Source organism: Ambystoma mexicanum, chromosome 2q, assembly GCF_040938575.1.
Source record: "Ambystoma mexicanum isolate Mex_15411 chromosome 2q, UKY_AmexF1_1, whole genome shotgun sequence".
Taxonomy (NCBI): domain Eukaryota; kingdom Metazoa; phylum Chordata; class Amphibia; order Caudata; family Ambystomatidae; genus Ambystoma; species Ambystoma mexicanum.
Window position 1 is genome coordinate 434,044,081 of NC_090924.1, and position 26,668 is coordinate 434,070,748.

The 26,668-nt window shown below is 48.2% G+C and overlaps 1 protein-coding gene across 2 annotated transcripts in view; it reads right to left on the reverse strand.

The window, feature by feature from the left end:
* CDK20 (cyclin dependent kinase 20) overlaps nt 1-26,668 on the reverse strand; it is a 635,467-nt gene that overhangs the window by 55,950 nt on the left and 552,849 nt on the right. For both annotated transcript variants that reach the window (XM_069647476.1, XM_069647474.1), the window contains one exon: nt 12,881-13,004. In XM_069647476.1, the coding sequence (XP_069503577.1) occupies nt 12,881-13,004 (124 nt within the window). The remainder of the gene's footprint in view (nt 1-12,880; nt 13,005-26,668) is intronic.

Consider the following 26,668-nt stretch of genomic DNA (forward strand, 5'->3'; position numbering starts at 1 on the left):
TACATCGGTGAGATGGAATGATTTACCCAAGAGGATACCCACCCCCTCCTTCTTGGAAGACTTTTGTGAGGCCCAGAAGTTCCTACCAATATCCTTCCCCTTTATCTCCGATTCCGCCCCCCTCATATAGTTTCCTGCAAGAAGAGGACCAGCAGCTTCTGTTTGCGAAACATGTTACTTGTAAGAGACCTCTTGTTGTGTGAGTTTAGTCCCTTGACGTTGAGCGTACCAATCCTTCCCTCAGCCATGATCGTCGCTGTCTTTACCCTGTGAAGTTTCAATAAGTTACCCCCGCTTCATCAATTGAATTGAGTCCCCTTGCCATGGTGTGGTGTCCCCGTTTCCTATATCCCTCCCCCACCCCTTCCCTTATACCCCATCTCCCTTACCCATTGTGTAAGGCGTTCGTCTTCCTTGCCCGACAAGCATCAGGATTGGTTAACGAACCACCAGGGCTGCTACCCAGACCCCGGGAGATTAGATGATACGGAACATGCCCGTCAACTTTTGTGTTAAGAATACCCTTCCCGAACTTGGTCAGGATTATGATCCCCATGTGGGGACCCACTCCACTGTCGTCCCCCCCGTGCCGCTCATGGAGTGTCAACTCTGTCTTGATTTGACTTAGAGCGGATGCCGGGGAGCGGACACCAACCTTGGGAGCCCCCGACCCGCCACCCCCATGAGAGGATGTTGAGCTGTCGACTCCCGCATAGGGGTGCCTCGAATGTTCAAATACATCAGTTAAACATAAACCTTGCCAACAGTGGCATTAACCAAAAGACAACACCCGACATTTGCCGGCACCGGAGGACCATCGAGGGGACCCCACGTACTCCAGGATCCCCCACACCACTTCTCACCCCCGGATTCTCTCCCCCCAAACCGGACCCAAACAGCAAGGCATATCAATGAAGCAGACTTTCCGCCAACCCTGGCGACTTCAACAGATAGTGTGTGGTTCCCTCGAAACTGAGGAGACCCCAATCAACTGTATTGGCCAATGCATTTATGCAAACCACCCTGTTATTCTCCTGGTGAGATCAAACGGGGTCCCCGTGATCGGCCGGCGGGTGCCTCGTCTTCTGGAACTTCCGTGTGCCTTTCAGCTTATGTTTCCCCTGCTTCGAGGGGGGACCCCGGGGAGCCCGGGCAGAGTCTCTGCCAGTCTCATTCCTGTCCCCAGAGGGGCCAGGAGAGTCTCCCACCAATTCATCTGTGGCTCTCAGGATATCCTCCTCGGTGATGAGGCGTTGCCGCACCCCTTGCCATTCACATTCCAGGTAGAACAGGTGACCCCAGCTATATCGGGCCCCCTTCTCCTGTAGCCACCTGGTGATTTCTGAGCATTTTTTCCTCATCTGCAGCGTGAGGGCGGACAGGTCCTGGTAAATCGCCATCCTGGAATTGTCATATTGTATGTCCCTCAAGGTCCTTGCCCTCTCGAGTATCCGCGCTTTGTCCGTGTAGTAGTGAAATTTGGCGAGGACCGAGCGTGGACCCCTTCCGCCTCCTCCAGCTCGGTGGACTCTGTCAATTAGGACGGACTCTCCCGAGTCAGAACCCAGGACGATCCTAATGATGTCTTGAACCTTTGCCTCCAGGCCCGGCGGGGTCTCTCCCTTGGGTTCTGCTAGACAAAAAATCCTGAGATTAGTCCTCCGTTCCCGATTTTCCATGTCGTCCACCTTGCGACGGAGTTCCTCCTCCCGTTGCTGTAGTTCCTTAAATCTTACGTCCATTTGTGTTTCCAGGAGTCAGTTTAGCCCCCATGTCAGTTCTCATTCCTCTAATTTCCTCGAGGATCGTTTGGATGTTGTTTTGCATAACGTTCATGTCAGGGGCTTGGGCGGAGGGGGGTCCGGCCTCCATCTCCGGGCTCTCCACTGAGAATTGACATTTCGCCAAGGCTTCCTTCCAGCTCATGGGCTGCTTCCCCCTTCAACGTCCCTGCAATCGTTCGGTGGCCTCAGTGGTCTTACTCCTGATCAAGAGTTCCCCTCCTGTCCCACTCACGCCAGGCTTAAAGTCTGATCCGGCCTGCGGGGACCTGAACTTGTTTGGACTTATTGGGGATCAATCTGTCTCCTAGAGCGGACTCCGCCACCCCTGTTCTGGCTTACTCCTTGGTGCCCTAGGAGCAGGTTCCCAGGTGGTGTTCCAGTGACGGCAGTTGGGCTATGCAGGGGCTTTCCCACGGTCCACTGAACTTTCCCCCAGAATTGGAGCTCTGGGGTTCCCCCCGTCTCCATAGTGTCTCAGCTGCAGACCCCTGGCCAACCTCGAGTGGATCGGTTGCCCTATAGGGGGGAGTGCGCCTCACCTGCGTTGAGGGCCCGCTGTGGGTCCACCAGGGTCTTCTCCCCCACACTGGAGTTGTCTCGGGGGTGTTGGGGCACCGCTGGGCTTAAGCACTCACCCCTTGCCTTGTTGGCTCCTGCTGGTGGGTCAGAGGAGGCCCCCGGGCGCGCTCCCGCGTCGGCCCAGGCCTCGAAGGGCGCCGGTGATAGTGGCGGTTGTGGGTCTATGGAGCTTCACTGTGGGGAGGGCCCGGGCGCACTCCCGCGACGACCCGGAATCACCAGCCGCTCCAGTAGTGCAGGTGCAGAGGGGGGTGGAGAGGCTCTCGGGGGCTCCACACGTCTCGCAGCCCGATGTCTTGGCCGCGACTCCCCCCGCTGGGCACTCGTGTCGGAAGAGGGACGGCTGGCCTGGATGGGCGCAAAGCCACGTAGGACGCTTCTCTCACGCCGAGGGCGGTGCGGCGAGAGGGCCTCCTCCCGCGTATGCCCCGGGACCCGATGGGGGAGGGGAGGGTGCGAAAACACTCCGATGGAGAACTCGGTGACGGGGCAGGCCCAAGCTTCAGGAAGGTGTCTCCAGGATCACGGCAATCTCATACAGCGGTTTTTCCGCTTTAGTGCAGCACGCGTTCCATTATTTCTTCAGTCTCCGCGATTTTCCCAGGGCCATCAAGAGAGCTCGTGGATCAGGCAGCCATCTTGCCTGCGCCCCCTGGTGGCCTCCACACTAAATATCTTGACATGTAATAAATAGGGGAATAAACACTTTTTAACCAGATACAAAGAACTCAGATGCATTTGTGAACATGTTGATATCTTCATGATAAAGGAGAGTTAGCAGGTTGACACTCCATTGTAGACGGCTGTTCTACATTATCTGAACCCGACAGACGTTATGGTATGACCTATTGATAGGAGTCAAGAACACATATGTTGCAACACCGTACTGCAAGTACATGCCAAGGCTGCACATATCAGCCTTAGGAATTGACATTGATAAAGATGGAAAAGAGAACCCTCTCCGATTGATCTATGTTTATGATCCTTCTGGTGCACTGAAAGCAACCTGATCAAAATGGCAGACATATTACCAAGTGGCGAACTGAATAACCCACCGGCACTAAAGTTACAGCTGGTGATTTTAATGCATGTTGCCTGCAGAACTTATTAAATTCTTCTGTGATAGAAGAACCAGTTACCAATATAACGCCTTCTGTTTTGAGGCAAAACAAACACAACAAGTTAGGAGTCTTAAGGTCTTCGCCTTTGACAGGGTGGCATTTGATTAAGCTTAATGGTAGAACTAATGGGGACATTTCGGATAGCTATATGTGGTTTTCATGTAGTGAAGTTGCACCTCTAGATTAAATATTTATTGCAAAACAAAGCTGTGAGTTAGTAGATAAGATCATAATAAAAAATACTCACCTGAGTGATCTTGTTACTTTGTCACTTAAATTATTGTACGCAAATAAAACAAAAATCAGAATGCTATAGCGGCAACATCATTAGGATAACGTAATATTGATACCATAAATTATCATGTTGCAATCAATTGGCACTAATACCATGGCACAATAAGATGGAAATCCCATGACATTGTCTCGAAACGGTTCAGAAACCTTATAGCGGAATCTGGGCATGTACAACATGATCATTATTATTAATGGAAATAAAAAACATTGCCATTACGATCAGTCCATTGCTAACTAGAGACGTAAATACAGAGAATGTTCATCAGTTAGAGCCCATCAAAACCATTAGGGCTACAGAGAGACGTGATCAAAAAATACAAACATACCGCCTTTACTCATCAGTGGCAAGTGATGATTAGAATTCGCTAATAATAATTTGGCACACAAGGAACAATTATAAAAAGGATAACAGTGTATAACAATTGAATCCTTTAAGCGAAGAGATTATAATAGCAGTGAAAACAGGGTCAAAAATATGGTGATGCACCACAGATTATTGACTGACTCAATACACAGATGGAAAACATAAGGTTATCATCTGCAAGAAAAATGTGCGGTCCTTTGGCCCTAATGGCCCTGCAAATATAGTGATGATTAAACAACATGAGGCGTCGTTGTAAAGACTGGAGTGGGGTATGTATACTTCTGCCCTCTATATGGTAGGGACAACCGCACAGAGCAACCCCAGCCAAGGATCTCAATTTGATAACGTTGCACAAGCAGCAAGGCTTAAGCTATCAGGAGGTGATACAGGCAGGGTCTAAAGTACAGTGAATCCCCAAGCCCCCACAAAGGAATGTCCACACACTATGTTAAGTGATAACACAGCTTCTTTATATGAAATAAGGGTGCTACCAATATGTACACATACATAATAACACTTTGTACTCATGCCGTTCTATTAAAAGACTTGCAAATATATACACTCTATATGATACCACCACAAAATACTTAAATTCAGTAATAAGTGTGCCAACTGCAGACAGTTTTAAATAGGCATCTGAATTCCTAAGTGAGCTGTAACAGCATAAATTGGGGAAGGAAGACATGTTAGTTATGAACAATGGCAGAATACTTTCTTTAGACTAGATACACAATTCGGTGTGAGGATCCCCCTCACCTGGACAACCTGTAATGGAAAAATTAGGGAGTAACTTATCTTGTCTTTTACAGCCCAGTCCAAACATTTTCAATAACCTTCTGCTTTCTACTTAAAGGTTCTACCACCCCAAAGTAACTGAGAGGCCACAGGAGAACAGAATCCAACATGAATCTGGGACTCCATGATGGCTCCTGAGGCTAGAAGGCGCTCTTCCTAGTCACAGTACCTTTGGTGCCTTGGCAGGCGAAGTGTCAGAGTTTCTCGGTTTCACTCAACGCTTCCCTTCGAGGATCGAACCCCATTTGAAGAAGGAGCCTCTGGAATGCTGAGTCCAAGACGAAACATTTAACCAAAGTCTTTTGGAAGTGCATCAGTTTGGCTCTTCGCGCTGCTCTCCGCTGGTCGCCGATTTCTCTGACTGTAGAAGTCCTGGGAAGATGAAACTTGCAGTGGGCTACTTAAAGGCTTGACAGATGAGAATAAGTCCACTGGAGACTTTTTGGTGTCGGGTTTCGGAATATTTTGCAGTTTTCCGACTTTTGGTTCTTTGGTGCTGCAGCCACTGCAACTACCTCTGGACGGCTTCTGGCAACCTGGACTTGATCACTGGAGTGGACCATGGACCCTCACAAAGTCTGGACCCTCGGGACATCTTTGTTGTCATCTGGTGGCAGGAAACCCACTGACGGACCTTCCTCTGCACTCAGCAATCCTGGACCTTCTCTGGCGGGAAGAGGCAGTCAGTTATGATGGCAAGGATGTCCCTTGAAGTATTATTTGCCAGTTTGGAACATTCACAGCTCTGGGTGTCAAGTAGCACTATGCCAGGGTAGCCCTTCTTCTGGGCGGTAGACAGCAACAGGCTTTCAGCAGTCAAGAATGCTCCTCTGGACCCTGGGTGACACCAATGGACTTCTACAACTCGGGATGTTCAGACACTCTTCTTCAGGATTCACAAAGACCACTTCTCCCGAAGGAAGGCACACAGGACTGGCTTCCAGGGCACTTCTGATGAAGAGTAGCAGGCTGCACAATGGTCCTTCGTAGCTTGGGGAGAGGTCTCCTAAATGGGTCCTCTCTGGATCAGTCCTTGGAAAAACATGGCAGCTTTTGGATTACATGACGAAATTGCAGCAGCAAACCTCTCCTCCAGGTGGGCTTCAAGGAACAGCTTCTTCTTGCTTCAGCTCTGACTTCAGCTTCCGAACGAATTGGTGAGTGAGAGGTCCCCTGTTATACACATTTGGTCCCTATTCACTCAGGCTGAGCCAGGCTCAGTCAACCAATCACGCAGAAGGGCATTCATGCAGGTAGGCAGCCAATCAGGCTTAGGCATTCAGGCCATTCACTCCAGCCAGACACCCATAACAAAGAATGTGGATTGGGATAAGCACCCAGCCTTTCAGCACACTACACTGCATTCATGTCAGTTTCAGTCAGGGCTGTCTCAGTCTTTGTATCACATACAGAAACCACTCACCCACAACACAGAATGTGAGTTCACTTCAGACTCCATTCATACAGGTCCCACCCCAAGGGTGTGCACGCAACACACAACCCCTGGGAAGACTCCAGTTAGTCTGACAGGAGGCAGCCTCAGAGCCATATATGGTATTTCCACCCAACAGCCAGTTAGTAGGAAGGGACAGAGTCAGGGCTTACCAGGACTTTGGGAAACAAGGTAAAAGGCAATAGATACCAAGAGGCCACAGTGACTATTTTGCCTTTCTTCAGGAATCATGTTGATTCCTATGATGGGCCCAGGTCAAAAAATGGAGGACACTCAGATACTGCCAAGTCAGCATGTAGCTGCCACCAGCCCATAGTCTGCTCTGTGGGCAACAGAAAGGTGCCCCAAAGCACACATATGGAGTACAAGGGTGTACCCCCACCCATGGGTGCCATAAGGGTATCCCATGGGTGTTGTTCACCAAAAGGAAAACAGGAAGAGCTGCACTGCCAGAGGTCCAGGCTGGACCTCAGTGTCAGAAAACAAATAAAGAACACACAGAGAAGTGGTAGGTCAAGGACTAGGAGGCCCTGTCCCTCCAAAAACATTTCCAGCATCACAGTCGTCCTGGATTTTCTATGAACTATTTACATTCGTATCAAGATCCAACAACTTCCCTACCACTTGGAAGCAGTATTTACTAATCCCAATATATAAAAAGTGTTGTAAAATGCATCCATGAAAATTACAGTTTGCTGGTAATGTTAGAAGCATCGCAAGAACTAAGCAGATGGGTAGGAAGTAAGAGTTGTTAGCACCACAGCAAAATTGTTTTGCAAAATTGCCTCTACTACATACAATGGCCTTATTTGTGTTTCCATTTGAGACACAGAATGGAGCAAATTTTCTTCAGTGGCGTAACGTGAATGAAAGGCGTAAAAGCCTTCAGTAAGGTGTTTACGCCTTGCATTAATTCCGTGCCACATTTTCCCCCATTTGTATGGCGGAGAGGAGGGGCGTAACACAACTTGTGTTTCTGCTACCTCCCTTCCTCTCCGCCATACAAATGACCCAGCATTTGCACTGGCATGCATTTACATGCCGGAACAAATGATAGGGACCGCTATGGAGCCTGCTGCCTTTATGCGCCAACATAAAGCAGGCAGACTCCATAGGGATCCATTGTACACAGATGGCAGGCAGTTTTTACAATTAAAATTAAATGCTATCTACCATGCAAGCAAGCATGGTAGACAGCATTTAATTGCAACTATAAACGCTGCCTATCATGCAAGCATGGTAGGAAGCGTTTACTCATTTGCATGGCAGAGTCTAAATGTGCAGGGCAAAAGGTGGTATACAGGCGTGCACGTCGCTTTTTGACCTGCACATTTAGACTCTGCCATGCAAATGAGTAAACGCTTCCTACCATGCTCGCATGATAGGCAGCATTAATAGTTGCAATTAAATGCCGTCTACCATGCTTGCTTGCATGGTAGAGAGCATTTAATTTTAACTCCACTGTGAGAATGATGAACATTTGGTGGCAGGAACTTGGCATCGTCTGTGTGCAAATATACCAGGTCCCAGCCGTCAAATTAAGGACATGATAAAAATGAGCTCCAATAAATCCAAGCAACCCCATCTCTACCTTTATTTGGCTTCCCTAGACTTCTTTGATGCTTTTGGCCGAGTTTACAGAGGACTGCTATGGAAACAAATTATAATGATGTGTATTGAACCAGTTTTTAGTAAAAATGCTTATAAGTTTGCAGAGTGATACCACTGTTTGTATAGAAAGGAAAACCAAAGGAACATTCACTAGAGAAATCAAGATGTCCAAGATTTGAAGCATGGATGTGTTTTGGAGCATTTGCTGTTCAACTTGTAGGTTGTTAATTTACCAGGAACACTTGTAAATATTGATATATTTGGTTCTATGTGTTTTAAAAGACTTTGTTTTGAAAGTCTGCAGCTTGGTCATGCACTTTTGGTCGATCTGAAGTCAACCAATTTATTTTGTTATGGTGTGTCCCCAACAACCTCCCACTCCCTAAATCCCTATCCCCATACTTCTCTACCCCCATATAGAGATATAAATATACATGTATGTATACATCCATTACCCTGAGAATGATAGCCAAGCGGAATATTTAAACAAGGCTTTAAAGAACTTTCTTCGGCAGCTGATGTCTGAAGTTTCAAGAAACTGGGGCAAGCAGCTTTGCTGGGCCCTGTTCTCTGCCACGAAAACACAGCAGGCGTTGACTGGCCTCTCCCCTTTTCATTTTGACAGGAGCTCTACAATGTCTTGAATATTCTGAAAGAAAGAATTTGTCTGAGGATCATCTGGCCCCTGGTCCAATAGAAGTTGCAAATCAACTAAGAGAAGCAGAAACGGCTGTATGACAGGTGAGTACAGTTGAGGTATTTTTAGGTTGGTGACCTGGTGCTGAGAACAAGCATACTGCCAAGTGGGAAGGGCCCTATGAAATCATGCATGTACTCAATGAATAAAACCAAAGAATAGAGCAAGCGGGCTGATGGAAGGTCAGTCAAGTGTACCATGTGAACAAGCAAAATGCCAAGCGGAAGCTAGAGGAACCCTCCAAGATGGCCCTGCAACTCTCCAATCCCAACTCTTTAGATACCGTTATTCTGATGGAATTGATTCCTGAAGACCTCCATTCACAGAAGGCATCTGAGTAGATAGGCCTGAAGATCATTTTGTTGCTCTGATTGGATCCTGCAGCTCACACCCCATATCATCAGCTGTGTCGAATTTAAAGTTCCTACTGTGTCAGAGCAATCTCCAAAGACTAGGCCGGAGTGTTGGTTTCCTGGTACTAGTCATCTTTATTGCTCTGGCCCTCTTCCTCGTCCCAGTTGATGTCAGATTGTTCCCTATGTTATGTGGGGGAATATAGGAAGTGGAGTTGGCAAGGGGTTGAGGGAGGATATTATAATGGGCCATTAGGGCCTGGGGAAGGGAGGGGACATCCCTAGAGGGATTGGGGAGTATGTGATTATCCCCAGGTGGAGTAGGATAAGAAACACATGCATATTCAATAGTTTAAAGTCCTCTTATTTGGCTTGCAGAGATGACAGGAGAGAGAGGGACTGACCCGGTGTCCAGAACCTGGTAGATAATTTACACCCAGGAGTCTTACCCTCTTGAAGCAGGTTAGTTTGTGGATACATTGGTGGAAGTGTAGTGCTCAGCATCTAGTACGCATGCATTGAGAAGTGTTTCTAGAAGGTTGAAGACTGTATTAACATGTCTTACAGCTCCTCAACTGGTGAATTTGCTCGGGGAATTTCATGAATAGACCAGTCAGTACAACAACAGACAGGTCAGTAATCAGGAATGTTAGAATTGACACTTCGTTAACAACGCAATAAGCTGATGGATAGTTATCTCTTATATCCTGGATAGATCACAAGAATAGATAACCATTACACCTGAAGAAGGGACAGATTGGCCCGAAACGCATTGTGTGGTGTCAACAGGAAGCACCTCATTGAGAAAACTTAGTTTTGCTGATGTGGTACTGCTTGTATTGTACCCAGCACTGTTACATATACGCACCGACAAATAGATGTACAAATTCCATAGTGTACGTTATGAGAAAAATGTTATCTTTTGTTTGATGATATCTCTGCCGTATGATGAATTGAGAAGAGTAATAACTTTTGTTGATTTAAGCTTTATTCTGCTAAGAAGACAGAAATCTGCTGTTCTTCTATGAATCATTGACATTGCATAAATAAACTTTGTATGTTAAAACAATCAAAGTTTTCTTGTTTTTCTTAAAAAAATACATCATGAAAAATATAGGAAGGGGGTTTTCTTGACCTCGCGAGAGTGAATGGGTTATTCATCAGTGAGCCTGATGAACTGTGATATTCCCCTGGGAATCACCTCCCCCCATGTGCTCCTCCCACATATAGCCACCCCCAGGATCAGCCATCGACTGCCGTCTCTTGGCCACATGGGAAGAGGTTATCCCAGGGAAAGGAGTGATGACATCATCAGATTCATCACAATAGGTACTCACTTGTTATCATAATGACTGTAAAGAAGGATACAAACAGTTTTGCTTGGATTTTATTGATAACTCACATTTTGCTATGTTAGAGATGCAGGGAGTAAGAATATACAAACAGCAACTACTGAAAATATAGACCAAAAAGTACAGAACGATGAAAATGTCAAATTGAAAATCTAGATAAACAAGATAGTAGAATTTTAAAATAAACAGCCAGAGATTGCATGAAGAGGGAAGAGTGGTGAGGCTGCCAGGAGCAGTATTGTTAAGTAGGCGGTTAGGTGAGGGGCATGAGATAGGAGAGTAGTCCCTTCTCCCCTGCTTAAGTAGTAGTGAAATTTAAAAAACGAAGTCAAAAAGGGTAGAGGTAGGGAGGATATAAGGTTGGACTAACCTAACTTTTTAAAACAATTTATTTTCAACTTTTGAAACTATTCAACTTTACATTTTCTGGAGTGCTACAAACTATGGTCCCATTAAGAACATGCCCTTCCTTTTGAAATGTGGCACTATCCGGCCTTAGAGCCCATCATGGGACTGAACCTGCTCTTTTAGACGTCAAAGAAAGCATGTCCCAAATTATGGACAATGGGCCTCATTATGAGGTCGGCGGTAAACCCGCCCGTGTTACCGTCTAGTTGCCGCCGACCCTGAAACACTGAATCCGCCGACTTACTTACCGGTGCCACCGGGACATTACAAGTCTCGGCGGAGCGGAAAGTCAGGCGGCGGTTTTAGTTAAGTCCCCATTCCCGGAAATGGGGACTTGGAAGCACCGGCACCGTTGCTAATGGTGCCGGTGCTTCCGTGAAACGTCTGCCTGACCCTGTCGGGCGCAACGGCCCCTGCAGCAGACTTGTAATGTGACGGTCTGGAAACAAGCATGCCGGTGAGCTTACTGGCACCCTTGTTTCCGGACCGCCACACTCGGAATGAGGCCCAATGACCATGCATCCCTTCTTCTCTTACTACATCTGTCCGCAGCCTTTGATCTTGTTGATTTTACCGTTCTTTCAGAGTTCAGTCCACGGCTTTCTTCTCCAAGACGGCAGCGGATTGGATTTGATCCTTTTTATCTAGTAGATCAGCCAGAGTGTTCTGTAAGATGTCACTGGCTTCCCCTGGTGAGCTTTTGTGCAGGGTCTTGCAGGGTTCCTGTCTGGCACCTACGTTGTTCAATATCTTTACAAAACCATTGTTTGACTTGTTGAATGACAAGGATATTCTGCATACAAATTATGCAGATGATACTCAAATATTGTTACAACTCTCAGGTGACTATGAAGCAGACTCTTGCAGAATTAACGCCATTTTCTAACTCATTCAAAGTTGGATGGCATACAATGGGATAGCACTTAACAAGGCCAAAACAGAACTCATTCTGGTGGGGACGAGCAAAGGCTAAACTACTGGCATTATAGAAGAGTTTTACCATCAGTGGTTTTACTATTGATGTTCTTTCTAAGGTTAATACACTGGGCATGTACGTGGACTCTACACTTTCTATGAATAATCATGTTAATGCTGCGATCTCATCATCGGCATACTGTCTATGCCGGATTAGGCCATACATCTCTGATAAAAATTGTGCCACCCTAGCTCGGACAATAATCAGAGCTAAAATAGATTATTGCAGCAGTTTGCTTGCGGGCACCTCACAGAGTAACATTGCCAAGTTTCAAGTGCTTCAGAATAGCGCTGTCAGGATTGTAGCCTGCCTTAAGGGCAGAACACATGCTACTGTGGCTCGTAGATCACTGCATTGGCTGCTGGGGAAAGAACGCCTACACTGTAGGATTCTTACTATCGCCCATCAATGTCTTTTGGGGAAAAATTCAACACATCTCAAACGGAGGATGCATGTAAAACATTTGCGATCCTTAAGATCTAATCAGAGTAATCTACTTACTGTGCCCCGGATACAGCTAGAGGGGGCTGGCAAACAAGCTTTTAATTGTATTGCTGCGGCTCTCTGGCACCATCTGCCATCTCACATACATTTGGATACCTCTCTGGTTTCTTTTAATAAAGCCTTGAAAATAATTTACTTTACATTATTGGATCGTTTAGTTTTCGGCTTGTTGTGTCTTGATGTTTTTTATAGCATATCTGGCTTACTTGTTTTTATTGTGTGTTTTTAATTTTATATTTTCTAAGCTTTGTTTTTATTATTTGCAGATGTATTGTCTGTTGTGTATTTTATCTTAATATTTCTATGGTGTTTTATTTTTTGTTTATATTTTGTATTTTGTGTTGCACCCGTTTGCCTATGGGCCTAAGGCGCATTAGAAATAATTAATTAATAAAATAAAATGACAGAATGCATTTGCCTCATTCAAGATTCCCACCATTTTATCGTTAAGCTTTAAGATTTTCATACATCATATGGTGAAAGAAAGGACTTTAGCCCCCTTCTCACCCACTGAACATAAGAGTGCCTGTTGCTTGAGGCCTAGGCGGTGAATGCAGGGCACCATTCCCCACATATCCTCTTTACTTACTGGCCAGATCTTCTCATTGGGTGTCCCCAGGACCTGCAGCACACAGCACAGTTGTTCAATGTCATTCTCTCCAGGGAAGAGGGGCGAGTTGTTCAGGAGCTCCCCAAAGATGCAGCCCACAGCCCTGCAAACAGAAGATAGAAAAGAAAATTTACTGAAGTGTTTAATTTTGTTGATCGAAGCTGAAACCAAAACAACTGAAGGATTTCCTTTCCATTCTGAATTGTACGCCAAGTTTCCAGTAAAAACATAGCACAATCATGATACTGCACAGGAAGATTTCATAGGAGAAACATGGACCATTCAGTTCAATGAGCATACTGTGAGAAATCTGCGGCGTCCTCACACCTACTCCCCATGGATCCTCTTCTCAGGTGGAAGGCCATCGCTGTTGGATCCTGACCATGGGGGTGGAGATGCAAGAGAGCATCACACCTGGGTGGAGGGTCCTTGAGGATTGGGGATTGGGGAGAGGCTATCTGCAGGTGAGACATGGTATCCGCCCTTTTCTGGTGAGAACCAACGTTACCCTCCCCCGCCTTTATAGGTTGTTGCCAATCCCTTCCCTTCATTTCCCCCATATCATATCACCATAGTACTGGGACGAGGAAGAGGCGACTAGTAGTACACACTAGCGAGCCATTTCACCACTCTGGTACTGAGACGAGGAAGAGGCCTGAGGACTGTTGTGAGGGTCAGGCATGACCCAAAAACTATGGTCAGGAAATTGGAACTAAGAACTTACAACTGCAACCTGTTAAATGGTTGCAGGTGTATAAAAGGGGAGAGCTGCAGGAACAGAGAAGAGCTCCAGCTAGGTGAGCACAGCAATCCGAGGTGGAACATGCAGAATATGGGCTGGTGAAAATGACGCCGACTACTGCAGAGAAGCCATAAGGATGCTGAGGTGAGAGGCCGAGGCCAGAGCGGGGTGCAAGAGGGTCAGGAGCTGAGCAGAGCAGAGCCCTGTGACGTGTGTTCCCAGTTTGAATTGTGGAAACAGAGACTTCGCAGACGCCGCTGACCGCTGCAGGAAAGTCTGGAGGAAGCGAGCGCTGCTCGCCGGAGCTCCCATAGAGTGAGAGAGGAGTGAGCGAGAACCCAACAGTGAAACCAGAGCACCTGGAGGAGCAGCTGCACACCTGTGAGCGACAGGGAAGGATCACTGAGGACGGGGAGCTCCAGGGGCATGGTGTGTGTAACGGCGGATGCCAGTCAAGTAAAAGTATATGACAAATGGGTCTGGAGACCCAATGTGAACTACTGAATAAGTTGGCAATTACATAATGAGTTTTTTAATGCTGAACTGAGGAAAAGATATAAGAATGTTGCACAAATTAAACAGAAAGTGATGTGCATTTGCAAACGAGGTGAACTTAAAGCGACTGCATTTGGGAACAAAGTGAAACAAGTGAAAAGCAAAACACTATTGGATAGTGTGAAAGCAAGGTGGTAACCACGAGAAATACCACAAAGGAAAGTGTGTGAGAGTCACATGTTGGTAAAGGAAAGAAGCCTTTTGAAGTGAACCAGAAGCATATGTGGACTTATGACACAGACACAGAAAAGAAACCTGTATTGTTAAGGAAGTCCTATGAGAAAGAAGAACAAGTTACTTCTTACCTGGTAACGTTCTTTCGATGGGATGTTCCTCTGACGTATTCCACATCTTTGATAGATCATCTCCCAACTTGCTGGCCTCGGAACATTTTTTCAGTAGAGGGCGCTGCGCGTCGACGTCCCTCGAGCCGATGTCCCTCGACGAACCTCAAGTATCGGCGCCAACGTCATCACGCGTATAAATAGACTCACGCAGCGTCTGTTGCTCAGTTCCGTTTTGACGTTAACAGTTGTTTTACATGAATTGGTTATTGACCTTGAAGGAGCGTAAGCTGCAACCACAAGGGAGGTATTACTGCAGGGATGGATGGGAGGGGCGATAAGGAATACGTCGGAGAAACATCCCATCGAAAGAACGTTACCAGGTAAGAAGTAACTTGTTCTTCGAAGGGATTGTGTCCTCCGACGTATTCCTTATCTTTGATAGACTCCCATAGCAGTGGTGTGTAATTGGAGGTGGGAGTAAAACGCCATGTTTCCTTTTAGGAATGAACAGAATGTAATACGGCTTTGCCAAACCTAGTCTCTTGACTAGAGGAGGAATCCAGGTTGTAAAATCTTGTGAAGGTATGTGCGGACGACCATGTGGCAGCCGCACATATGTCTCGAACCGGAACCCCTCTTTGGAGGGCCGAGGAGGCTGCAATACCCCTGGTTGAATGAGCCCTAAGATTTTGAGGAGGCTCTCTCCCTGCTAGTTTGTAACATTCCAGAATGGCCAAAATAATCCATCTGGTAATGGTTTGTTTAGTTATCGTTACTCCCAATTTGTGCCCTGAGTAACCTACGAACAGTTGGTCTGCTTGCCTGATCCTAGCAAGTCTGCTGGATGGGGAGGGGGATAGAATGAAGGTAAGGTAATTTTCTGAGTGATGTGGAATTCAGAAACCACCTTTGGGAGGAAATTAGGCTTCACCTGTATGACAACTTTGTCTTTATGAAAAATTGTATGAGGGGGTTTACAAGATAGAGCTTGTAATTCGCTCACCCTTCTAGCAGATGTTAAAGCCACTAATAAGACAGTTTTAAGGGTGAGAGATCTTAGCGAACAAGAGTGGAGTGGTTCGATAGGAGTACCCATCAGGAAATTTAAGACTAAATTTAAGTCCCATAAAGGAACCTGGAACGGTCTTGGAGGATAGACATTAGTTAATCCCTTTAGAAATTGTACTACTAAGGGTAATTTGAAATATGATGACCCCTCTGCAGTGCGCTTGAGGATCGATAGCGTTGCGAGATAGCCCTTGATAGTGCCAACTTGAAGGCCTGAATTTGCCAAGTAGAGTAGAAAGGATAACACTGTTGGTGTACCACATGAAAAGGGGTCGATATTCTCTTCTCTACACCAGCTGCAAAATTTGTTTCAACGGCAGCGGTATAAAGACTTAGTTGCTGGCCTTCTGGCCGAAAGCAACACCTCCATGAGGTCATCAGGGAGGTCCCAATCCTTATATCTCAACCTTTCAGAAGCCAAGCGTGAAGGTTGAGGGTTCTGATGTCTGGATGGAGAACCTGACCTCCTTTCTGTGAGAGAAGATTCTCCTTGAGTGGAAGACGAATTGGAGGGCAGATGGACAAGTCCAGAAGGTCCGGGTACCACGTTCTCCTGGCCCAGTCTGGGGCAATTAGGATCATGGTCCTCCTGAATCTTCTCAACCTCCTGATCATTTGAGGAATGAAAGGGACTGGTGGAAACGCGTACAGGAGTGGAAACTCCCAGTCCACTACGAACGCGTCCCCTAGAGCTCCTCTCAGGGGAAATTCCCTTGAACAAAACAGATCGCACTTCCTGTTAGTACTGGTGGCGAACAGATCCACTTGAGGGGTTCCCCAAAGGGCGAAGATCTCCTGAAGGACTTCCTGAGCTAGTTCCCACTCGTGGGAGACTGTGCTCTGCCTGCTCAGAGCGTCCGCCGTCAAGTTCTTCTCTTCGGCTATGTGAACTGTCGATAGAGAGATTCCTTCTTGAATTGCCCAAAACCAGAGCTGCATTGCCTCTCTGCACAGTGGCAGTGATCCTACGCCTCCTCTTTTCTTGAGGTAGTGCATGGCCACTGTGTTGTCCGTCATTATCAGGATATTTTTCCCCTGTACAGATGGCAGAAAAGCCTTCAGCGCTAGTCTGATAGCTCTCAGCTCTAACAGGTTGATATGTAGTCTGGACTCCGATGGAGACCAAAGACTGCTGATGGTCAAGTCGTTGGTATGGGCCCCCCAACCCGTGAGTGAGGCATCTGTGACTTCTGTTATCTCTGGCCATGGTTGCCAAAACAGTTCTCCCTTCAAGATGTTTTCCTGGCAGGCCCACCACTGAAGGTCTCGAGCCACCTTGTCCGGAACCTGAAGGAGGTCTGTCATTCTCCCTGAGAATTGCGACCACTGAGTTCTCAGTGCCCACTGAAGAGATCTCATTCTCAGACGAGCCTCTGGCACAAGGAAGATGCAGGATGCCATGAGGCCTAGCAACCTCAAAAAGTCGAAGGCTGAGAGACGTTGGGCATTTTGAAACTTGGTGACCATCTGCAGAATATCTTGAGCCCTCACCTCTGGTGGCGAGGCTTTTCCCAGAGAAGTGTCCAGGACCGCTCCAATGAACTGGAGTCTCTGTGATGGTATCATCTGTGACTTCTTTAAATTGAGGGAGAAGCCCAGTTTGTGAAGGAAGTGGCAGACATAATCCAGCTGAATCTGAGCTTGTTTCGGAGATACAGCTCTGATCAGCGAATCGTTCAGATAGGGGTAGACGTGAATCCCTTCCCTCCTTAGACTTGCAGCCACTACCAACATTAGCTTGGTGAAGACCCTCGGGGCGGAGGTGAGCCCAAATGGCAGAACTCAAAATTGATAATGAGAGCCGCCAATTGCGAACCTCAGGTATTTCCTGTGTTTGAGATGGATTGGCACATGGAAATAAGCAGTCTGGATGTCCAGAGATACCAGCCAGTCCTGGAGCTGGAGGGCTTGAAGGATCTGAGAGAGAGTTACCATCTTGAACTTGTCCTTCCTGAGGAACTTGTTCAATTCTCGTAAGTCCAAGATAGGTCTCAGTCCTCCGTCTTTCTTCGGTATGAGAAAGTAGGGGGAGTATCAGCCCTTGTTCCTCTCCGCTACAGGTACTGGTTCTATGGCACCTTTCTCTAGCAGGTCTACAATTTCCTGCAAGAGGAGCGGATCTGGAACTTTCAGAGAGCTGTTCCCCGGTGGATGACTCTGAGGGATGCGTAGAAAAGGCAGGCAGTAACCTTGGGCAACTGTCTCCAATGCCCAAGCATCTGACGTAATAGCCTGCCATTCCGTCAGATGTTGAGTTAATCTGCTCCCTACTGGTGTTTTGTGAGGAGAGTTCTCAGAGTGGTTTGGAGGCGGCTGATGCAGATGCCGAGGGTAAAGAGGCACCTGCTGCGGATTTTGTATTTTTAACCCGTCCACCTCGGGTGAATTTTTTCTGACCCCTTTGAACCAGCTGTCCTCTGCCTCTTCCGAATGCGGAATAGAAGCGAAAGGACTTACCTCTCCAAGAGGTTCCTGAGGGGTGATATGGTGTCTGAAGGATTGCAGCTCCCAGGGATTTTGCTGCTGCCTTTGATGTTTGTAGCTTTTCTAAACTGTCATCTGCCTTCTTACCAAACAAAGAAGAGCCGTCAAAGGGCATATTCAAGAGTCTGCTTTGAACATCTGGAGCAAAACCAGACTTTCGCAACCAAGCAAATCTCCGGGTTGTTGTACTTGCCGCCATGGCCCTGCTGATGCTGTCAGCAGAATCGATGCCAGTTTGAAGGGATTCGCACATAGCGTCTTTACCATCCTTGATGATGTTTAGGAACGCTTCCCTTTCTTCTCCCTCCGGGAGGCAGTCAGCCGCTGATGGAGCACACTCCCAAAGTGTGTGGCTGAACCTTGCAAGCATACAAGTAGCATTGATGACTTTCAACGCCATGCTACATGCTACATGCAGAAAATACTTTTTTGGCCATAGAGTCATATCTCTTATCATCCCTGTCCTGTGGAACAGGAGGGTAAGCCGATTTACTACCTGATGAAGTAGCTGCCTGAACAACCAGACTCTCCGGAGTTGGGTGTTTGTATAAATATTCAGGGTCAGCAGAAGACACCCTATATTTAGCTGATCATTTTTTGTTAACCGCTAGGATTACCTCAGGTGTTTCCCAGTTTGCCAATATTCTCCGCATGAAATGGCACCACAGGATTCTCCTGTGGACCTTTGACCAAGATGCCTGTGAGGTCGTCTTGCTGAAAAGCAGGTGAGGGTGTGGACCACCCCATAAACTCTATTATCCTTGCCATCAAGGTTCTATAAGGGGTTTCAGCATGTTCCCCTGGGTCTGGTCTGGCAAATTCCACTTCTGGGGAAGTGCCCAACCCACTTGCTTCCTGTAAGGATTCTTGGAGGTCTTTCAACCTACCTTCCTCAGAGGTAAATTCCTCTGGTACAGGAGTTGCAGATCCCTGCAACTCAAAAGGTCTTTCCTGATCTGAATCTTCCCCTTCTTCATAAATAGATGATAAGACTCTGGAGTAATCAGGTCTTGAAAATGGTATAAATCCCATTTCCAGAGCAGAAGGGGCCAAATTCGTCATGATTGGCTGAGAAAACGTCGACGTCGTCAACGCGGACGTTAAAGGCTTCGAAGCCATCGAAAAAGATGTCGAGAAAGGTGGTAGAGGCCTCGATGAACTCGAGAGTATTGGAATTCTACTCAAGGTTGTCGACGACATTCTCGTGATCGAGGCTTTGGGTATGGCCACTGGCTGTCAGGTGGCCGTGGGTTTGTCCTTTATCAGCGTCAAAGACGGCGTCGACTCGACTGACCTGTGCATCGAAGAACCCTTCAACAACGGCGTCGAAGATGCCGATCTATGGGTCGAAGGGATTTCGATGACAGCGTCGAAGATGCGACTTTGCCTTTACTCGAGGGTTCGTGACGCTCTTGAGTGGCTTCTTTCGCCGGGTGCTGCGACTCGCAGCCTTTTGATTTTTCAGGTCTTTCACCCAGGTTATCACCCTCAGGAGTCTTCGAGGGGATCGAGGCCGCTTTCTCGAAGACGCTAAGTATCTTTTTCCTGAACTCCTCCCACTCAGCCTGAGAGCTATGTTTTGTGGGGCAGGAGACCCTTTTCGGGGAAAAGGAAGAAGAAGAAGACGAGAAAGGGGATCTTCAACGTCTCTTTTTTGAATGCTTAGATCTCGAAGAGTGATGGGAACTGCTTCGAGACCTAGAACGAGAATGTCTTTTGTGATGGCGAGGAGACGAATGTCTCGACTCCGCCGAGGAAACTTTCGAAGAAGTTTTAACTGCCTTACCTCTCTCGAGCTTCCCCTTACGCTCCTTCAAGGCTTTCGCCGTCATGGACATGCAGTCCTCGCACTCCGAACAATGGTGCTCGACTCCCAGGCACCACAAACAGATCCAACAACATTTTCTTTCCACAGTCTCGACATTTTTTGAAGCGGACCGTGGAGTCGTCGGTTCGGATGAGGAAGCCATCGAGTACGAGTCGATATTCACGAGGAATAAGGAAGTATATTTGACTGAAGAACTGAGCAACGATATTCCGAGGCCCCACGAAGCGCAGAAAAACGGAACTGAGCAACGGATGCTGCGCAAGTCTATTTATGCGCGTGATGACGTTGGCGCCGATACGGAGGCTGTCGAGGGACATCGGCTCGAGGAATGTCGACGCGCAACGCCCTCTACTGAAAATGTATTCCGAGGCCAGCAAGCTGAGAGATGATCTATCAAAGATAAGGAATACGTCGGAGGACACAATCCCTTTGAATGAACTGTTGTAAAGTGCCAAGAATTATCGGTTGCGTGACCTGTGATGGGTGGTCCATGTGGTCTGATAATTGCGCCTAGACTGAGGAACCCTTACTTGGAGAAAAACAAGGAAAGTCAAGAGGCTGAGGCTGTTCTGCCTAAGACTGATCAAGTGACAGAAAGAAAAGGCAAAACTAAGCAAGTTGATTTGAAGCCAGAAGAGCTTCCTACTTGGTGGAAGGAAACCCGCAGACCTTTTGTGTGAACTTGGGGAAGGGAACCCCTGAGGCCATTTGGTGGAACTGTCTTGAGGGGGGAGGGAGCGAAGAGCAAGCCAGGAGCTGGAAGAAGCGCAGACCTTTTAGTTTGAACATTGTTTCTTTGGTTACTGACATCCATGCACATTGTTTAGCTTTAGTTGTTAGGGCAACTATAGGTGTTGGACACAGACAGACTTTTAAGTTGAACCTACTGACTCAGACTATTCTTAGTTTATTTAGGTAGGGAAATTCCACTTTAGTATAAGGTAAGATAGGCCTTACACCATCCTGACATTTGAGTTAATAAGGAACCTTTGTTGGGGGCGCTGTTGAGCAGCCGACAAAATGGCTGCCTAGCTTAACAGCTCCGTGCACTGACGCACTATATCTGTTAGCATCTGCAGCATTCTACACCATCCTGCATTGGCATCAGTCCCCCTGCACTGCTGATATATTGGGCTACCTGCGTGTGCAATCTGAATCCAAATCGGTGCACTGGGGCCATCTCTCGGCCCATCTTGTCTTCCCCCTGGGCTGGGCTGGCCCTGTCACCATTGTTGCCGAGGGGGCGCGCGGTGGGTTGCTGGGAGCCGGCCCCTGCATGGACGTGACTCCTGCCGGGCCGCTCACATCGGAGCTGGGACCGAGCACCTGCCACTGCTGCTTGCCGGCTAATTTATTCGCCTTCCTGCTGGGGACCTGCACCTGGGAGTGGTGCCGTCCCGTCCCGGAACGTGGCTGCTCGCGCTCCTGCGGGCGACCGGAGGCCCGTGTTTGGGCCGGCGTCGGACAAATGAGCGGCCGCGAGCCCACCCTGGTTTGCGGCGGCCCGCCTTCTGCTCGCCTGCTCCGGGCTGCTCCTTGCTCCCGGCGGGAGCGCCTCTGATTCCTGGTAGAGGCTGAGCTCGTGGGAGCGAGACGCGGCACCTCGGCCCTTCTGAGCCCTGCCTCGCTGCCCGCGAGATCCCCGCAGGCCCCCTGGGGGCCATCTACACTCGTGAGGCCGATCGGGCCGAACACTCATCAGGTGAGGAGGTTGTGGGGGGATGTGCACACGGAGGGCCTTCGCGGCCCCCCCATATTGCATCTTCGTCTTCCTACGGCGTCTGGCCCCCATGACTCAGGGGCCCTGAACACTATCATCCACGTTGTGCCATGTATGCTGCTGCAGTGGTGTAGAGCCAGCTGGGTTGCTACCTCTCCTGGCTTGCCTGTCATGGCCATTTGACACACTTACCACCACCATTGGCGACCTACATCAGAGGAGCTGTGGGGCCCCTGCGGCGTCTGGCCCCCATGACCCACGGGCCCTGAACACTCTCATCCACGTTGTGCCGTGTTTGCTGCGGCAGTGGTATAGGGCCAGCTGGCCTGCTGTCTCTCCTGGCTTGCCTACTATGGCCATTTGACACACTTACCACCACCATTGTCAACCTACATCCGAGGAACTGTGTGGCCCCATTGCCAACTGCACTGATAGAACTCATCTACCCTTTAAGCACAAGCAACCTGCCTTATCTTCTGCAACTTACCTGTGACATTGTAGAGGGCCCTTCGCTCATCTGAATGATCAGTGGTCTGGCCCTGCTTTCATCTCCCTGCGCCACACATCCACTCTCCCGCTTGACACCTCACCCCTGCAGCGAGAGGACCAGTCCTGCATGATGTCGAACAGATCCAAGAATGTAAATAAGTCTGGCGCAATGGACAAATTCGCTAAGGCGACCCCGAGGCTGGAGGCAGCCCAAACACCCGGCGAGCAGTCGGATGATGCGATCCCTGCTGAGGCATCAACATCGGAGTTAACTGTAATGATGGAGTCCATGGCCAGGAATTTCTCGTCCTTCCATGAGAAATTGGATGACATTAATGCAAATGTTGCATCCCTCAAAGCCAAACTGGACCATCATGGCTCGAGAATCACTGAGGCTGAAACCAGGATAGGCGCCAACGAGGACAGCATAGCCACGCTACAGGACACAGTGACCACGCTGGCACGGGATATGAAGTCAGTCAAAGCCAAGTGTGATGTTCTCAAATCTAGATCTCGAAGAAATAATATACGTATTATTGGTGTCCCCGAAAATGCGCTTAAGGGCCGGCTCGAACTGGCGATCGAAGATCTTCTAAAGGAACTTTTGGCCAATCCCGACCTATCCCCTTTCTTTACTGTCGAGAGAGCTCATAGAGCACTTGCACCACGTCCCAAACTGGGAGATTTCCCACGGCCCATCATCGCAAAAATTCTAAGCTTCAGAGACTGAGATCGGATCCTCCGGCTGGCGCGAGAGAAGGGTGAGCTCAGACTGGAATCGCAGGTGATCAGGATATTCCCGGATTTTTCTACTGGAGTGCAACAGGAGCGCCGTCAATTCCTGGGGGTCAAACAATTGCTCAGAGAAAGGAATATTCCCTACGCCATACTGTTCCCGGCACGATTGAAGTTTAGGTTCGACAACAAACTTTCTTTTTTCACGGTACCTGCAGAGGTGGTAAAATTCATAGAGGCGCATATCCCCTTACATGTCCCTGCGGATGACCAAATGGACAATGACTGAGCTCCTCTCTCCCCACGTACTTTGAATTCATTACTCACGTGGTGACCAAATATCATTTTTTTTCACTGGCACTCAACCTGCGGCTGGGCTCAGCTATGCAATGCACCTTGCTTCCTTGATCCTGTTGTTTACACTGCATGAATCCCTTGGGGTGCTGGCTGCTGTGCTCATGCTGCATCGGCCTATTCTTTGAGTATCCCTGTAATTCACTAGGCTGCACTACCTTTGTTCTTCAGTTCTCCTGGTGCCCTATTTACTTGCGTACTGAGAGTCTGTCCGAGTATTGGCCTCATTCCCACATGGCTTTGTTGCCTCAATTACCCGCTACATGGCCTTGGCTATGTGCATGTCGCTTACCTCATCTGGAACACATACTGTTGTATCTGCGCAATGCTGAACTGTTTACCCTGTTCATATCTCTGATCATCTGTGCTTAAACTCCTACGCTCTAATTCCATATTCAGATCCTTGCATCCCACCTAGAAATGCAGGAATTTACACTACATGACCGCAGACACTGCTCGTCTTGTAACGGAACCATTGGGTTCCATGCGTGCTGGTGCACGGCAATGGCGCACCCCATTGCGATGGCACTGATCTTTGATACACCGTTGTTAAGGGTTAGCCCCAGTTGGGCTTTCGTACAAGCTGGGCCAAGTTGGGGGCGGCCCAGCTTTGTTCTGTTCAGGGAGGTTGATGATTACACTGCTACTTTCGGGCTAGTGGTGAGGGAGGTGGGAGGGAATAGGGTGTTACAAAAAATTGGCACACGAGGTTGCACGGAACACGCATTGTATGGCCACAAGCTTATTCTCATCTCCAATGCTTGGAGCTCACACTATCGCTGGATCTGGCACCTTCACTAAACACACATTATGGGATTAGATTTATGTTACTGAAATGTCCACCAGCATAATGTCCTGGAATGTCTGGGGATTAAGCAATCATACCAAGGCCCGCAAGATTATGGCCCACGCTAATAGGCATAGCTGTAACATACTATTTCTACAGGAAACACACTCTCAAGGTTATATGTCAAGGACAATGGCCCCAGCATGGGGCCCCGCTAGATACTTCACTTCCTACTCCACCCAATCCAGGGGCGTCCTCACGATGGTTCATAAATCTATTAAATTTGTGCTGCACAAAAGCTACATAGACCCTGAAGGTCGCTATGTTATATTGCACTGTATGCTGGTCAATAGGGAATATCTACTTGTTAATACCTACTGCCCCAATGTTGACTCCCCCGAGTTCTTTGACACCGTCACAACCATATTGTTGGGCTACGTTGGAGTTCAGGTTATATGGGGGGAGACCTGAATCTTATCCTGGACACTGTCCTGGACAGAACAGGTACTGCTTCACGAGCCCTGTCCAGTGCTTCACGCAGGTTACATGGCCACATGAAGGCACTCAATATCTGTGATGTCTGGAGAGTGCTACACCCCCAGCGGCGAGAGTATACATACCACTCGTCTGTACATGACAGCTCATCCAGGATAGACTTGTTCTTGGTGTCAAGCGAGATCATGGGCAGGGTGGAGGAGTCTCAGATCCTACCCTGCACATTGTCAGAACATTCTCCAATCACATTAGCTGTGGGGCTGGGATTACCTACTCGGACATTCAGCACTTGGCGCTTTAAATCTGAGGCCCTCAAAGATATTGTGTTCAAGGCTGAAATACTGGCTGACATTGAATCCTTTGTTAGCACAATTCCATCCAGGACACGTCAGCTGCGGTTAGGTGGGACGCTTTAAAGGTGTTTATAAGGGGAATATCTATCTCCCACGAGGCTGGGGTGCTGAAGGCAATCAGAGCCGCCCTAGATCGCTCCGAAGCCAAACTGAAGCAACTGCAGCTGCAGAGCTCCACCGGAGCTGATCCCGCCATACTCACCCAAAATAGTGATGAACTCCAGTTGTACAATACACTTGCTGCCAATGAGGTCCGGTACTTCAGCCGCCCACACGCCGCAAGGAAATACGGTGATGGTGATAGACCAGGGAAAACGTTGGCGGCACTTGTGAGATGAGAGTCTGGCCGGACCCAGATTGCTTCTATCAAAACGAGCACGGTGAAGCACAGTGGGCGGACCAACAAATCCTAAATATTTTCACTGAGTTCTAAAAATTCCTTTACTCCCAACCTGCCGAGCACACTGAACAACGCATGCGTGAGCTTCTTGACCAGATCCCCACCACAGAAATCTCCCCCTCTACACGGGACCAGCTTGACTCCCCAATAACATTAGATGAAATCGTAACGGCCATCTCGGATCTGCCCAAAGGTAAAGCGCCGGGCCCTGACGGACGGGCTTACCACCGTATTCTACCAGGAACACATCGCTATCTTAGCCCCAGATTGCTTGAGGTGTGGGATGAATCACTCCGGGTCTCTATCCTTCCCCCCTCCATGCGTGAGGCCGTCATTACGGTTCTGCTCAAGCCTGGTAAACCCGATGACGAATGTGGATCCTATAGATCTCTCTCTCTCATGAACCTTGACACGAAAATCTTCGCTAAAATCATATTGAACCGTTTCCTGCCTATTATGACACATTTAGTCCATGAGGATCAGGCAGGTTTCGTCCCGGGAAGATCAACCTCCCACAATATGAGACTGTTCGACGTGATGTCCCGTATAGACCAGGATGCCCAGGCCGTGGCGGTCACGCTAGATGCTCAGAAGGCCTTCGATATGGTCTCCTGGAAGTATATTTGGTTGGTTCTGGAGGCAATGGGCGTCGGCCCAAACATGATTAGGTTCATTAAACTCCTATACACCTCACCTGTGGCGCGAGTAAGAGCTAATTCATTGACATCTGATCTCTTCACACTCTTCAGGGGTACTCGACAAGGATGCCCCTTCGCCCCGATCCTTTTTGCCCTAGCAATAGAGCCGATGGCGGATTATGTTCGTGCATGCCACACCCAAAAGGGAATTAGACTGAAAGATAACCCCAAAATCATATCCCTGTATGCAGACGACATACTACTATACATTAGAGACCCGGCTGCCCATCTTGACCCTATACTGAGAGACATCACTCGCATCGGCACTCACTCCGGATTCACAATTAACTACTCACAATCTGAGATCTTCCCGCTTACTAGATCTACCCAACAACCCGTCAATGAATATCCTCTTCGCTCATCCCCGGACGGTGTCAGATATCTGGGTGTTCGGATATCCCTCACCAAATCCACCTTACTTGCTGATAACTACTCCTCAGTCACACAAATAGTCGAGACTAAAATCTCACGGTGGCGTACTCTTCCATTATCCATGGCTGGCCGGCTGTCCCTCATTAAAATGATGCTACTCCCCAAGCTCCTTCACACTTTCAGTAATGTACCCGTATGGCTTGTGAGGGAATACTTTGTCAAACTAATAACACTATGTGCACAGTTCCTATGGCACTCTGGCGTGGTCCGCAAGAAGTGGACCGACATGGTGCTTCCATACAAACAAGGGGGACTCACAGCTCCGGATCTATCAGACTACTGGACCGCGGCCCAAGCCCAACATGCCACTCATTGGTACCCTGACTCCCCGGCACGTCTG